This window comes from Eimeria mitis, genomic scaffold (genome assembly GCF_000499745.2).
Source record: "Eimeria mitis Houghton genomic scaffold, Emh_scaff6, whole genome shotgun sequence".
Taxonomy (NCBI): domain Eukaryota; phylum Apicomplexa; class Conoidasida; order Eucoccidiorida; family Eimeriidae; genus Eimeria; species Eimeria mitis.
The window spans coordinates 9,084-25,274 of record NW_013574225.1 but is presented as its reverse complement, the minus strand read 5'-3'; the positions used below and the strand labels follow the sequence as shown (position 1 = coordinate 25,274).

The window sequence follows — 16,191 nt, the reverse complement described above, 5'->3', positions numbered from 1 at the left end:
GTTCTGCGTAACATCTATCTACCTGCGACGCGTTTACCATCATCCAACTGACTTCCGTGTGCTAGATTGTCCGTCTGTGTCGGTTTGGAAATAGTACTTCTGCACGTGAGTTTTCTTCAGCGTGTTTCTAACGCGCTAGCAATATACCGAATATCCATGCAGCAGAAGGTTTGCCCACGGTAGAAGGCAGCTGTGCGAAGCGCCTTGTTACGGTACTGCAGTAAATTTTGTGAAATCCGGATTATTGGCGCGCCAGAGTTTCGAAACGCATACACCTTTTTTTGTTTCTTTGCGTCAATTTGCCATCGCGGAGCTATGTAGAACGGGACATCAATGGCAGTAGGTTGTATCGAATATCAGTGCTTTTGAATGTCAGGAATGCTCGTTACCGATATCTTGTTATCAGCCGGGGGGATGCACCACCTACAACAGAACCACTGGGAAAGTCAGGAGCTAGACAACGAACAAGCGAATAAATATGATTTCAACATGAATTCGCTAGGGTGCAGACTCTATTGCCGCTGAAGTTGAGCGCAACCCTTCGGAGGCGCTCACCTGGTGCTGCAGCAGGGGCTTTGTTTTACGGCGCAAGAGGAGTGTCTTGTTTTGTGTCACACTTTTCTGCGCGGACATAGACTATCGTGCTCTTATGAATCAAAATGTACATCTACTATTCAGCCAGTGAGCGAATGTTTTGCTTGCCCCAATTTGCTTCTGTCGCTACCTGTACTGACAATGAATCGCGGGGCTGCGCAGCAGACTGGCGCATGCGTTAAACGGGGCTGGGAACCAGGAAATGCATTGGGTATAAAAGCTAAAATGCATTCGAAATGATGCGTTACGAGCATCTTATATAGGTTTGACTATAAAGCTCAATACATTATCATGTGTAATTATCCTAACGTGTATATCGAATGCGCTTTCGGTCCCCGGTGGCCTTCCGTATTGAAACTGTCATACGGCTGGAAGGGACAGGCTAGGCACGGCAGCGGAGCGCCGTTCCTTGCTTGCTTCCTCACACTATAGACAGAACTTTCGATAAATAGCGCGCTCGGCTTTTTCCACGCTATTCCAATGATTCTCGATGGCCCCCCTAGGCCGACCCTGGTAGGCAGTAGCACATCAGTGCATTCCGTAGTTCTCATAAGACCATATGGTGATACTGAGAGTGTAATTGGTACACACATCGTCTTCACGAATTAACCCCCACAGGCTCCGGAACAGTAGGCACGAACGACGTCCGCTATTTCGTTTCTGAAAAGCTTCGCTTGTGGGCCATTGTAGGTTCGCTACGGACCCTGCATCGAAATAGCAATTGACTCTCCTGAGGCAGCGGCACTTCTTTCCGAGGGATGCAACACAGATTCCCGAGACGCCCAGGCAGTTATCGAGCGCGTCCGCAGGGATGCGCAAGGTTCAAGAATCTCCGTTGAGGCCGTTCTCGATGCTCTGTTTCCTCCTATCATATGGCGGGAAGGCGATCGTCTGTTCGTGCAGGCACGTCTCTGTGCTGTGTAATGCTGCATGTACAGTGTCTGCACTCGCAACCCGGGCCAGTACAGCAGGCGAACAGCCAGGTTCATTGTCTTCACCATTTGGCCCGTCTAGCTTGAAGTCTCCATTGCTGTTCACTTATTGTCCTTGTACTGATTTGCAGCACGTCAGCACAGCAGCCGCAGATCGGGTAGACGTTCTGAAAACTCGTGAGGACCTCGACGTTCAACTCTTGGAGAGGCGTGCATCAGAAACTGGAGTTTGTGCATGTCGTTATGATGCTATCCTTCAGTGTTTCGGTGAGCAGCCATAGTTGGAACTGTTGAAACTCGACGGTTGTGCATATGAACGCAGCGCCAAGGTCTAGTGCGGCAATTTGCTTACGTTCCAGTGCTTACAGGAGCTGGCGGACACTGCCGGGGATGCAAAGCTTCTAGGTGTATGCGTAGCAGGGTTCTTGCTTCCGGTTTAGCAGTCCACACCAACAAGTTAGTTGATACAAATACGCTTGTGTGATGCAGACGAGCTCATTCGCCAAGTGGCAATACTGTGCCCTGAGCGTGCGCTTCTACTTTTGAGGTATGCTTGTGGGAATTCGCTGCCACTGCATTCACCCCTCTGGCATGCACATCCCTCTGGGATGCGTACAAGACCCAGGATCCAAACTAAAGGGCAAATCTGCTATGCATTTTGCAGAGTGAAGGACGAAATTAAACTTACTATATCTGCCCTGGAAGTGCTTTGCAAAAGTTCAATAGGCTTTTCTGCTCTTAAACAAATACAAAGCGATGGCACGGACACTGGTGCCACGCAGGAAGAGGCAAGCATTTTATGCCAACATCGGCTATCCGCCGGGGGTGCCTGGCTGCAGCGTAGCTAAACGAGAAGGACATGTAGTTGTAGCGATATATCCTTCGCAAGAGCTGTGATTGCGTGGATGCGTTCTAACTCTCTGCAGCTGGAGAGCCTGAAAGAAAAGAATGAAGAGCTAAAGGCAACTCTGGCAATAACAAAGAATCAGATTGAAGAGCGGAAGGCGTATGGCTTTTGCATTCGGCTGCGTTGATCCGCTACAATTGTCTGACCGATTTGGATACCTTGCTAGCATAACCAGGGAGCATGTGCCTTGAAACATCATGCTGTTGAAGGAGGCTAATAGAGATTCATTGGAAACCCTGGTAGTGTAGAGAGGTCTAAGAAGAAAGAAATACTCCTACGTCAGCAGGTTGTGAATGCATTGTTGTGTGCGTCGGTTCCGCCTTTGTGTTGTAACAGGCAAATGACGGAGGAGCTCAATGCGCTGGCGAAACAGCATGCTAATGAGGTGGGTCACCTACAGCACATTTATCTCCCAATCGCTTAACTCGGGACGAGTAGCCGGTCGTTGGCATGTGAAAGCTGTTGATTCCTTCGTCTGGTCGTTTCTGCGACAGGTGGAAATGATGAGGCAGCAGCTAGCAATTCTAGAAACAATCTTCATCAATACGCACAACGCCCGCGGCAAGGTTACTACAACCAGCCAAGCACCTAGCCAGCCGCTCTCTTAAGTAATGGACTGCCTTGCTTGTTGCCCTGGGTAAGATTTTGACAGACGAATCTACCGTATCAGCCGGTGTAGCGTCAAGTATTGTCTACAGCCACCTGCTTGAATATAGCGTTTCATTCCCCAGAAAATGTTCGGGAGGAGCTGTGGGAAACTTGTCAGCTAGTGCAACGACTGTAATCTTAATATTCGAGAAGAAGATTTGCCAGCGAATTGCTATCTGCATTTGCTGTCAGTCCCGGCGCTGGCCCCTGACATTGGCTATTCAGCATCAACTTTTCGCAAGGTTACTCCGGCTTCTGACCGAGACCGTCAGCCTTGACTGAATTTGGGAAGATCGATGGGAACCCAATGCCGCGTGCTACAGCAGACGGCGATACCTTGCTTAGTGAGTTAATGGTATTCAGGCATGGCAGGCAGGGGCGGGCAGTTACCGCTTGCGGTCCAAATGGTCCTGGCAAAAGCAGCACGGGCTGTTGATGTTCGGCATACGAATTTCTAAACAGCCCTGCTTACTCGCACGGGAGCGGCCGCATCCGATTGGGCTCTATCTTCACCGGATATGGTTCGATTCCTGCAGAGACTTGGAGGCCTAAGAGGCTAATTGTTTGGATTGAAAGCGAACACTTTCCTGCATTTATGAGCCACCGATCGTCACTTAGCAGCCGCAGCACACACCGGCGTTGCTGCAAGTGCTCTCGCACGTTCTAGCTGAAGATTAGCGCAGCCTTCATGCATGGGAGCGTAGACGCCCTATATCTTCGGCTCCTAAAACCAACTTATCATCTCGTTGCAGCTCGTCATGTCCACTCGAAAACAGCGATGGTCCAGGGATGTACTGTACAAATGTGGGTTTGGATTCCAGGTTTTTGCAAGTTGCCGGAAGCTCAGGTATTCTGCAGAAACGTATCAGCGAAACTAAGCGCAGAGGCAGCATAGCCTTGCGTGTACTCAAGTAGTTGGCGGATTGGGGTCACCGTACACTCTTGCTTGACAGTTTGCTTGAGCGTGTTTTCGTTGGGGCGTTCGATCTCGACCGATGAAGCATACCTTTTGTCCTTCGCCAGTAGCGGATCGTGGCCAACCATGATAGCTAACAGTTCTGTTTTCCTGAAGACTCTTCCGCGTGTCGCTCGATTATCTCTTCAGGGCGTGTTAACCATCTGTGCCTCAAAACAGAGCATTGGAATGCACTGGGACTGGGTTGGGTGCGGCGCGTTGGGCGTCAGCCAGAAGGCCAATCAGCTGAGTGCTTTTTTTTAATTAATACGCCTGATGAATTGTCTCCCAGCGGGGCTTCTATCTGCTGCTCTTTTGGTGCTAACTGCCTCGTGTTTTCCGGTGTTACACTTTTCGTTAAACCGCCAGGACGTGTTGCATGTAATTTCAACGCGTTTCTCACAGACTTTTTGCAATGAGTTGAAGTCTCCTGCTCCTTTCCTCTTGGGCCTTTGATCCCAATCTTATGGCTTTAGAGGAGCTAGTGTTGCGGGCGTTTAATGGTGCACTACCTCATTGTTTCAGAGCCAGATGCCTCAATAGGTTTCCAGGGATAGACAGATATGGCAAAACGTTATCCGTTGCAGCACGTGTCAGGCCCACTTCGCAGCCTACACCACATAGCAGCAGGAAATACCAAGCATTAGAAAAACCAGGACTGGGCGCAGAGTTAACTCGGAGGGGACCTGTAGGCGCGATCGCCACCTCTTGTGGACACGCCACTGTGATAAACTCCCCTGTAGCTGGCCACCCGAGGGGAGTTTGGGGCCACAGGAATAACAGCGGCCTCGGAGCTGGACCCCATCTGTAATGCCCTTGGGGCTGGCCGCGCAGTTTGGCAAACCCTGAAGCTTCTGGGCACCGATGATGCACGTTCTAGTATAGATATGACAATAAAAATTTACCTCCGGGATAAAAGTGGGAGCGGCTAGGGCTGTGGGATCAAGGCGAACGGAACCAATGCGCACCCGCAGCATATTCTAGCCTAGAAAGGAGCGGTAGGCAGACAACTCCAATGGAGTACGACGAGATGACAACGACAGCGACCCGTAATATTAAAGGGGAAAGTCAAATGCTGGCTTTTTGTTACGGTCATGCTTGTAATCCAGCGGGAGAATAGACCTCGGAGACTGCCTTAGGGCTGTGTTCATGGTTGCTTCCTGGGCTCGTCCCGCCAGCACCGGGAGTGTAGTAAATGCTCACTCCAATGACGGCACCATTGCCGCCCTCCTTGTGCAAGAGGAAGGGTTGATTCAACAAAGGAAACGTGCGTGAGTGCAACACAAATTGATGGTTATTGAGTAAATACTTGATGAATGTAGTAGATGTTGTTTGCAAAGAAGCGTATTGTTATCACTATAGGAGAGGCTGGCGTGAGACTTGGTGCAAAAGGTGTTTCAACACGCCAGGCGTTCTCCTATCAAAACCCCTAACGCTGCAGTGCCGGGTCTATTCGGAATGAGAGTATAACAATTTTGAGAGCTAAAAACCACCGAAAAAGCCTTCTTTAAGTTTTGTTAGGGTTGTTATTTTGCTGAATCAGATGAGATGGTTGAGTATCTGTAGTATAAGTGAGGTTATATGAGGGTGTCAGTCAGCTTATTCCCCCCGGCGCGTTAGACTCAGCAGTGGGCTTCGACGGATGTGCCTCTCATTCAGAGGGACAGCCTATTAATACCTCATGCCTATTGAAAATATTGCGCTACAGTGGAATACTTTTTATTAGCATAGCACGCAGGGAACTGAGGGTTCAGCCCACACTCAGCTGCCTGTGCCCGGAGTACCTCCACTGTTATGGATTCACAACACCCCATCGTGTGAGGGAAATAGGATCCCTCCTACATGTCACTGTTGGGTTTTCGTCTGTGTTTGTGTTCTCCTTGGGGGCACGAGACGCAGAATTACGGAGATTGTCTGGTGCCCCCACTGATGAGAATCGGATCCAGTTCCGAGGGCCCTATGATCCCTAAGGCCCCAACCTCCCCTTACCTGGCCGTATAGGGAAGTTTCTCACAGGGGAGGGTGCTGGCATCGCTAGCTGGCCAGGCCTGCACCCTTTGACGGTCTCGCTACATCACTCGTATAGGCGCTGCTCATCGTTCTACACTCGTATGAAACGGTTGGTTGACCGTTGCTTCTAGGGTGCTTATGATAACCGTTAGCTACCTACCATATCTTCGGCCTAGTCGGCACTGGCGTTTGAGTGCCAGGCCCTACACCACCCTCATCAGTGGGTGCACCAAACAGTGTCCGCAGCTCTGCGTCTTCTGCCCCCAGCGACAACACAACGCGTAGAGAAAACCGAAGTGCGACTAGGGTTGCGTCTCCGCTTACGCGAAGGGGTGGTAGAGAACAGTAAAAATGAAGGAACTGCGGGCCAACGGAGCTGATGATCTTCGAGCCACCAGTCCATCTCTTGTTGTGCCTTGTTTACTCTGCGCTAAGAAGGGGAACTACACTTTTATATAATATTTTACTAGGTAGGACTGAATAATGTGGTGCTCCTCTGAAAGTTCTTCTCGGTGCAGATCGCTCAAAACCCACTGCCGAGTATAACGCGCCGGCGAGCACAATCTGACTGCCGGCCTCAAGTAACTTCACGGAGGTACAGGAACGCTAACACCTCATCTATTTCGGAAAACAAAGAAAAACCAGCAGAGGTTAAATAAGCTTTTTCCTTGCTGCTTTCTCATAGTTTGTGCTTTCTCCATCCCCACTGGTCCCGGCACTGCTGCCCCAGCGGCTGGGAGGTGAGACAGCCGGGCATGTTACAGCCTCCTTCTGCACTCTCATGAAATCATAACACAGTATACTGCATTTTAGTGAAAACTAGTAAATACACTCACCAAGTACTTATGCAGTAAGTATCAATGCGTACTCTCGTCAATTTTCACCTTTAAGCAGCCAACCAATCGCAACCAGCACCGCAAACTGGCAGTCGGCAATGTTCAGGTGGTTGTGATTATTCACGTCAACCACTTCGCCGCACTTCATGTAGCGGCCGGAGCAATTCACTGAGGGACGTACGGACCGGCACACCTGCTCATTTCTGAAAAAGCCTTTTCTTCTTCCTCATCTGGGGTGCTGAATGTGAGAAACTCCCCTTCAGAAACGCCTGACTAAGGGGAGTTCGGGGCCTTAGGGATCATGTGGCCCTTGGAACCTGATCCCACTCACGTCAGTAGATGCACTAGTCCCTTCCAACGGCTCTGCGTCTTGTGCCCCCAACGACAACACAAACGCAGATGAAAAACACAATTGTGAGGCGTAGAAGGGATCCAAGTTCCCTCACACGATGGGGTGATGGGATCCCATAACACTCTAGGTACTGCAGGCCCTGTAAGCTGACGAGTAGTGAGGGAGAGCTTACTCGGTTGTATACGCTGAAGGGCGACTGTGGGGCGCATGCCGGAACCCCACAGCTGAGTATAGCGAGCTGGCGCACACTCTGGGACCAGAAGAGGTGGCTGCAAAAATCGAGCAGGCTGAGCAGCTGCTTAAGTACGCACAAATCTCACTCACTTCACAACGAGCACGGCATTGCTGCCGTGATTGTAGGGAGTATTCACTACACAGAATGTGTTGAGACCCCAGAATACCTCGGAGAGCTTCGGTGGGCCAGATGTGCTCCAGAAAAGTGGTAAACCTAGCCAGCCTCCCTCTGTAATGAGTCGAGATGCGGTTGAAACCGCAGCGCTCTGGTTGCATTTGAGACAAAAGCTCAAGTACAACGCCAAAGAAGTACAGAATTCCTCTACTCTCCCCGCATTGCGGAGCGCCTCGAGGAGCCCAGCATATTTGGATATTCGGCTACCTTGGGGGGAACGCCAAAGAGTAAACATTGGTGCATTGAAAGTCTGAAGTTACGGAGCTCTTTTTCATGGAACGAGACTCCCAGCTGTTGGCCGTCTGGCCTGCAGAGGGCAAGGGTTGATCAGTCTCCACTACTCGAAAAGATAACACGCTGATATTTTGCAAACTGCTTTGATGATAATATTACAATAATGCACCCGATTCGTTCCGTAGAGGGTTATAATGATTAATCGCGAATGGGCTACACACCAGGCCGTCCCGCTTTCGGTCTGGGGTTCGCAGTTCGAGCAAGCAGTTCTGAATGATGCGGTGCTACCAACTGTGATGACGAGAGTCCGCTAATCATAGCAAAGGATAGGCGAACGTTTCCCATCCCTTGCTATTCTGCGTTGAAGTCGGTGAAGCCTACAAGGCGTTCATTGGAGTGATTGGAAAGTCCTTCAAAGCCACACGTCAAGGGCTGTATCGTGCACCGTTTTAGGAACAAGAGTTTAATTAATGCTGCAAGGCAGTCCCTGCACCTCGCCGAGGACGCCCTTGCTTCTAGTTTGCCCATGCGCCTTCTGGACCTGGCAGTTGTTTGTGGGACTACCGTGAGTCCACCGTGCAGACTTTTGACCGAGTGTACAGTTGAGAGGCAGAACTTAAACAGCGAGGAAGACCATTGTTGTACCTAGGTAGTAAAACTGTCCAATAGCAACGAAAGCATATATCTGGACTCGCCAGCCAGCACATGAAGCCCTAATGACATACCTTTTATCTGCAGTTGTATGCGCATGCGCAAGGAAAGAATGATAGGCGCTGTTAACGAATTTAGACCCAGGACTGCGTCGAGGTCAGTTTCGGTGTCTGACTACGCACCTCTGACTGTCGGCATTCTGAGTCTGCCTGTGCCTGCCTCCCTGGCCTTTCCAGTGCAAAAGCGTCCAGGCCGCCTTGCCTGTAGCTTTACGGTGGCTTGGAGCATTTTTGGCCTCTAAAGCAGGTAGTGATTCGCGGTCCTTTTGTTGGGTCTGCTGTCAACTTAAACGCGGGCTGCCCCCTCTGACATGAAGTGCATCTGCTGCAGACTGCATTTTGCTTGCCTAGCTTGCATACGCGTAATTTGCTACATCTGCTCTTGCGTTTTTCTGGATAGAGAGCCCATACAGGGCAAACTGCAAGCACTTAATACGAAGACTGTCACCAGAAGCAGCCTCTATTCGAACTTACTCAATGTAGGGGAATAAAGATACGTGCTTTCATTGACTGGAGGCATTGTGGTTAAGGGGCTTGAAGGCCCAGTGCAACCCGTGTGCGTCTGAGGTGCTTGGATATGTTGGCATCATCAGGAAGCTCTTTGTGGAGAGCTTCATAGAGGAGGAGGGCAGGGCCGAGTTGACCTGACTTGCGGAGACAGAGAGCAGCCAGTTGCCTCCACTTGCTTTCTGTCGGCTGCAGCTGTGCAGCCAAGTTGAAAAAAGAAGAAGCCTCCTTGAAGTTCTGCGCCTTTACTAGTTCTATGCCTAACCAGGTCGCCGCGTCGAGGTCCCAAGGCCGGAGCCTGCGTACTCAGACATTAGGGTGCTGAGGGAAGTGGCTTTCTTCCATATATGCATGCAAGCAGAGAACAAAGCAGCGCTTCGGTGGTCCCGCGTGTAAAACCAATGTGACATGATGGCTCGAGCCGGTACAAGAAGCAAGTAGAGGAGGGCAGGTTTCATTAGTCTGTCCACTGCACAGTTGACACTGTATGCACAGAACTGCCCTAGGCAGCAGCAGATGAAGAATTACCCAAATGCCTCTCGATAGTGGCTGAGAGCCTCCTGAGGCCGCTCTAAACGCGAACAGAGAGACCCCATTTTACTCCAAACAGCAGCATCGAGGGGCCGAATGGATGGAGACGCCAACAGCGCCAAGACCTCCAAGGCCAGCGAAAGCTCTCCTTGCTGCAGATACAGCAGAGCAGCACTCTACTGTGCATGTAAATGTACACCATATACACAACGCGCATATTGCAGGTGCATGCAAAGCTTTCATAGTTCACGTATGAACACACACACACACACACACACACACACACACACACACACACACACACACACACACACACACACACACACACACACACAGGTGTAAGAAAACGGCACAAGGGGGTTGAAGAATGTCTACAGAGGGACTAGCTTTAGGGCTGCTTTGCCTGTTCGTAGATTGCTGCCAACTGAAATAAAGCTTCTGCGTGGCCAGGAGAAAGAGATCGCAACCGCCCACAGGTCTCAAGTGCCTCATCGTTCCTGCGTCATTCAGGGAGTGCATGCAACATATGGATGGAAACTGCATATGCGACAGCGCACAGGCGCAACTTGAGGGTGCTACATACTTTTGGGGCGCATGCACATGGCGCATGCAGGTCTACAACAACTGTTAAAACATACGCGCATGCATGCAAGAGTGCGCAAATGTGTGATTTTTCTTCCAGTACCTCGGATACGCAGTTTAAAGGGAGATTGTTTGTCGGTTTGCCCTGCCCGCTTAGGATTGCTGCTAATTATGGGCGGGTAAAAATGAATTGTGTTTGGGGGGCTTCCGCTTTAAGGTGTACCTGCCGAGTTTGCGCCAGGTGACAGTGAGGTTGTAGAGGGCTTCTTGGCAGTGAGGATCGACACTTGCAGCCTCGTTAAAGAGCGCCGCAGCCTCCTCGTGCTGCCCCTGTAGAGAAAGAGCGCAGCCCTTGTTAACGAGCGCCTTAGCACTCCTCCTGCAGAAGGCAAACCCGACAACTTGAGGCCTGAACCCTGCATACACTGCAGTCCGCCTTGCAGACATGTGAGTACGTACTCGAAGCGTCAGTGACGTGCAGGAAAAATAATGCAAAGAGGGGAGTCGAAGCAGTCAGCCCATGTGCGTGCGTGCAACGGATGCACACACATGAGCTGCGCATAAGCACAGAGATGCGCTGAAGCGACAGTAAGCTCAAATCCATGCATGCTCAACGGCAGCAAAAAAATGGATCACTCGCGAGCAGATGCAGAGAACCACAAAAAGAAAACGCTGATTTGACGGGGGAGAATGCAGAACATATGGTGCTGGATTGAATCATAGTTGAAATGAAACTGTTGAGAAATATAACGCAAAATAATAACGCAAGAAGAAACAGCATCCAGAGAAGCCTCAAGCAGGGGCAGAAGCAGCAGCAATAAAAAATCCAGGATGACGGGGAACAGCAAAGAATGCTCCAGTAGCAAGACGAGTAGTAGGGGCAGCGGCAGAAAGAAGAGGCGTCGGCTCTTTTCTTGTTGCTGCTGCTCTTCCTGCCTCTCTTGTTGCTGGCTGCACAAGAGCCGTCGGCGCACACACCTGTCTGCCTTAAGTGCGATGTCTGCGTATGTGTTGGCCTGTTGGATATTCCCCTCCAGGAGGAAAATAAAGCACAAGTTAATAGAGGCACGAAGGAGAAGACGGGGCCTTTGGAGCTTGAAGGCCTTGTAAGCTGCTACGGCGGGCTCCACCTGCCCTTCACGCAGCCGCTGCATTGCGAGCTCCAGCTGCAGTTCTCCTGCCAAGTCGTCAAAGCCTGCAGATGCAGTGGCGGCTGCAGCAGCTAAAGAATGTAATCAGAGCTCACCATTCACCCTGTAGAGGCTTCCCAACTCAAGGTAGAAAACTGTGCACTCTTGTTAATGTGTTTGATTGTGTTTGTCGTTGGGTTCTATAGGCTGACTCGCTCGCTACTGTGTGCATGCGATCTAATATTTGATGCAGTTGTTCGCCTTTGGATTCCCTCATCGCTTAGGCATCCATGGAGTTGAATGAAGCTCGCCGCGTTGCCTTCAGTTTATTACACTAGTAAATGATCACTTGAAAGTAATAATAATAGCTAGGGTTCTGTGTTGGACTGAGCTCTCTTTGGTGTTATCCTGCAAGGAAGTTTCTCTGCACTTTTCCTATCTTGTGGCTAAACTCATGTGGAAAAAGCCGTGTGCAACTAAGAGAAACTCCAGCATGCACGCGCGCACGCGTGCAAGCATGCATACAATACACACCATGCTGCCGCATGGTGGATATTACACCTTCGTACGCCGCTTGCGGCTGCAGCTCTCCTGAGGCAACTAGCCACCGCGCAGCCTTCAACACAGCCTCGTCAGCCTGACGCCGCTCGTCTGCTTCGCTGCTCTCCACTGCTGCTGCTGTTGCTGCTGCTACTGCTGCTTCTGCTGCTGCAGCTGTAGGAGGAGCACCAGAAACAGTAGCACCAGCAACCGGAGGTGACGCAGAGTGGGCCTCCCTAGCAGTCTCCTGCGGCCTCAACTCCTCTTCTTCTGCCACTGCATAATGCAGACGGCCAAAGACAGGAACAATACCCACGAGGAATGTACTACAAGGCAACAGAGACAACAAAAACGGTGACACGGCGTACATGCCTCAACGACACAAGTAAATATAAGGGACGATACGCAGATACACCCCCGCCGGCATCTATAGGTATCCCCAACCCCAAACCCTAAACGCTCAGCCCTAAATTCTAGGTCCGATTGGCTCCCCACCGAGGGACTGGATCTGGCACTTTTTAAGAGAGAGCATCATGAGGAAGGCATCGTGCATGCGCGCAGCGTCTCCAATGGCGGCGTAGCAGAGAACGAGATTAAAGCCGGATATAATAGATTGTACATCTTCAGGAGCGAGCTGAAGGAGACTCAAACAAAATCTGAGCCCCACACCCTCAAGGCCCTCTACCGCTTTAAAGAAGATTATTGCCCGTCAACAACGGGGTGCGCAGAAACCTAAACCACCACGAATGCGTGACACGAAGCTTTGACGTTAAGCATGCTGCATACATACGTGCATGCATGCATGGGTTGCAACGCCGCGAGTGCTCTGCTGCGTGCAGGCAGAGCCACCCACACAAAGACAGAGACACTCGCGTTTAGTGTTCAGGTTTAAGGACCTCAATGGCTTGCTCGTATTCCTCAGCTGCCTCGAGGTATCGGCCCAAAGAAAAGTGGCAGCCCGCAACGCTGCGGAGAAGTTTAGCTCGCAGCAATTTGTAGCCCTGCAGCAGACGACGGTCAAGAAATTGTTTGCTGTTCCTCACCCCAAAACGCATGCAAAACACCACAACGCCAGCGCCTACAACGACCGCCCTCAAATGCATTCGTACGATAGCTCCGTGTGCATGGGAACAGCGAAAGCTGACGCATGCAAATGCCAGCAACAAGCTCATCCAAATAACAGCCCCAGTGCATGCAACCAACAACGACAAGAGCATGTAACAACAGTCCTAGAAGCATCGTAACACCATTTGCAATCGCCTGGAACTGTTATTTACAGCCGCTTGGAACTAAGAACCCCCAAAACATGCAAACGACGCCCAACAATGCCAATAACACCCGAAGCGCGCCGGAAACTTCTATTCTCAGTGCGTGCACACACCAAACACCAGCAACAAGGCGAACCTGGTCCTTTGTTGTGAGGTGTATGTTGTCTAGAGCAGCCTTAAATGCCTTCAGCGCATCCTGAGGCCTCTGCTGCTTCAGCAGCATGCAGCCAATGTTGGCAAGCAGCCTGCAGCAAGAGCAACAGCAGCAGCATCACTAGTACTGCTTGCCTGGCAGGCCGCACGATAAATGCATGCACCCATGAAGCTACACAACTGCTGCTGGACCTACACCCGAGCGCAGACCCGTGCAATGCAGACAACAGCGGCCGGCCAATATATCCACGGGTTCAATGCAGTTGCATGAGCACTTCCTGCATGTGCAACTTTTTTGTCTCTTGTTTTTACGCTGCTCTTTCTAACAGACCTTCGCAGACGTATATACACCGCAGAACTAATGCCAACAATGCAGGACAACCCCATATACAGACGATGCAGATGCAATAAACAATAGAAATGGACAAGAACCCAACAGTGGTCTGAGCAGAAAAGACGCTACAAGCATCGGTGGGTGCAAAAATACAGCGAAACGCAAGTAAATAAGAACAACAAGCAACAAAAAAAAAACAGCCGATATCAATGTTTTCTCCTACATCTTCCTTGTCTCGGGAAGTCTGGTGTCCGCTAGCAGGCCGTTGTACACCTCGTGGGCGTCATCGTATAGCCCTAGTCGCTGCAGCAGTCAAATATGCTGACACGCACAAGTAGAAATATATTCAGCAGACGGCTGTGAGGGGAATATAGAAATTCCCCTTACAACCGTCTGCAAATGAAGCTGCAGCCTGTACGCTCGGATATATTTCTGTATCTATACGTGTATATCTTCTCTATATATATGCTTACATCATGCGTATATACCTATACACACACTACCAGTACCTACTTCAAGTCTGCCTGCGAGGTGAACACCTGCTGCCAATTCCAGGGAGAGAACATTCGTGTCCCCTGGTAGTTCCGAATCTGTTGCTACTGCAGCAGCAGCAGCAGCAGCAGCAGATGCTGCAGCTGCTGCTTCACGGGCTGCCTGCAAGGCTGCCTGGTCATCTTCCGCCTCGGCTAGGGAGACTGCGCGAAGGAGAGAAGCCCAGGCCTCGCTATAAGCGTTTGCTGCTGCTGCTGCAGCAGGACAGCAGCAAACAACAACCGGACACCAGCAGCAGGATCAGCGATATCAGCAAACAGTATCAGAGAGAGCAGCAAGACAGCAGCAGCACCAGGGACAGCTACAGCTGCGAGTATACTTGTAGTTAGTAGTAACAGCAGCAACTGTAACAACAACAGCAGCAGTAGTAGCCACAGCAACAAAGTACAGCAGCCACAAACGGGATTTGGCAGGTGTTCGCCCCCGTCTATCTTTTTTTCAGCTGGCTTATGGCCCCTGTGGAGGGGTCCAGAGAAGCTCAAACTGCAGAACCCCGCTTTGCACGGTGCAGCAGGAACGGCAGGAGCAGCTGCAGCGGCTACAGCAGCAAAAGTTACCACAATAGCAGCTACAGCAGCAACAGCTTCTGCTGCGTCTTACCTTCAGCAGCTGCAGTGCCGGTGTCTAAATATCTCTCGTCGTTCGTAAGGAGTCCTGGCACTCGAGCGCTGCAGGGCCGCAAGCTGTCAGCTGTTGCTGCTGCTGCTGCAGCTAATGTGTCTTGCTTTGCTGCTGCTCCCGAGGCACCGGATCCGCTCAACGAGTTCCAGAAGCCCGGGCCACCTCCGGCCGCGGCAGCAGCACCAGCACTAATATCGTTAGCAGAATTAGTAGCAGCGGCAGCATGAGCAGCAGATGACGGACTCAGAAAGGGCAAAGGCTCCAGCAAGGAATCTGTGCCGTTTCCAGCAGCAGTAGCAGCAGGGTCGCTGCTGCCGCTGCGGCTCATCCCCCCAGCAGCAGCAGCAGTAGCACTGCTGCGACAAAGTTGAGGGGGAGAAGACAAGAGAGGCAACACTGAACACAAGGGACACACGCGTTAGCTGTAACACCACTGCAATTGGTACTGCTGTTGCTGTTGCTGCGCCTGCTGCTGCTACCCCTCGAGAACTTCAGCTGTGTCTGTTTGCCTACGCGGGATCGTTACTGTGTCTGTACGCAAACTGGGTTGTTTACTAAACTACTACTGCGATACTGGGGGGCAATTCTGTTATGGGTGTCTGTTTATATGCGTTGAATGCGCACTCTTCTCCCTAGCTGTCCGTACACCCCGCGGCCAGTTGCTGATATATAAAGGGCTTAAAACCCCCAAAGAAGGGAGAACCCTGCTCCTGCAGCAGCAGCAGCAACATACGAACTGCCGCTGGCCTGCTGCCGCTGCTCCTGCCGCCGCTGCTGCCGCTTTGCTGCTTCAGAGGAACAGATCACGGTCAGTGCGACCGCTGCTCTGCTGCTGTCGCTGCTGTCTCGCTGCTACTGGTTTCTTGCTGTCGCGACAGCGAATAGGTAAACCCTGCTGTGCTACCGATGAAGTACAAGCAATGTAAGGGCACCGAAGACGGTCCAGCCCATCTGCCTCTGCACGGCGCTCCCCTCCTCAGGAGAAGAAACGCCAGCAGCAGGTGCAGCAGCACCTCCAGCAGCAGCAGCACCAACACCTCGACGGCTGCAACAGTAGCAGTTGCTGCTGCGGCTGCGTCCAGAAGACCCGCCGCAACCACAGCAGCACTAGCTGTAGAGGGAGCAGCAACAGCCAACCAGCTAACAGCAGCAGTAGCAGCAACAGCAACCGCAGACCCGGGGGGCAACGGCAGCAGCAGCGGCAGCAACAGCACCAGCCCCAGCAGAAGCAGCAGATGAAAAGCAAGAGGAGCAACGGTAGCACTAGAAGCAGCAACTAGAAGAGCAGCGCAGCAGCAGCAGCAGCAGCAGGAGCAACAGCAACAAGAAGACCGACGGGGGGGCAGCCATGCATCTCTCTTGTTTGTCTGCCGTGTTGTCTGTGGC

At 51.4% G+C, this 16,191-nt stretch overlaps 2 protein-coding genes across 2 annotated transcripts; one reads left to right on the top strand and one right to left on the bottom strand.

The window, feature by feature from the left end:
- Positions 1 to 1,074: 1,074 nt before the first annotated feature.
- Positions 1,075 to 1,518, top strand: EMH_0087450 (33 kDa dynein arm light chain, axonemal, putative; the record flags this gene model as incomplete). The annotated part of the gene is made up of 2 exons (XM_013500883.1): positions 1,075 to 1,107; positions 1,285 to 1,518. The coding sequence occupies 2 exons, from the start codon at positions 1,075 to 1,077 to the stop codon at positions 1,516 to 1,518; spliced, it is 267 nt and encodes an 88-aa protein (XP_013356337.1).
- Positions 1,519 to 9,112: 7,594 nt separating this feature from the next.
- On the bottom strand, positions 9,113 to 15,756 carry EMH_0086340 (intraflagellar transport particle protein, putative; the record flags this gene model as incomplete). The annotated part of the gene is made up of 11 exons (XM_013500882.1): positions 9,113 to 9,392; positions 10,431 to 10,586; positions 11,186 to 11,402; positions 11,872 to 12,153; positions 12,373 to 12,511; positions 12,774 to 12,878; positions 13,282 to 13,390; positions 13,856 to 13,935; positions 14,146 to 14,378; positions 14,785 to 15,201; positions 15,738 to 15,756. 11 exons carry the CDS (start codon positions 15,754 to 15,756, stop codon positions 9,113 to 9,115), a joined length of 2,037 nt encoding a protein of 678 aa, XP_013356336.1.
- Positions 15,757 to 16,191: the final 435 nt, after the last annotated feature.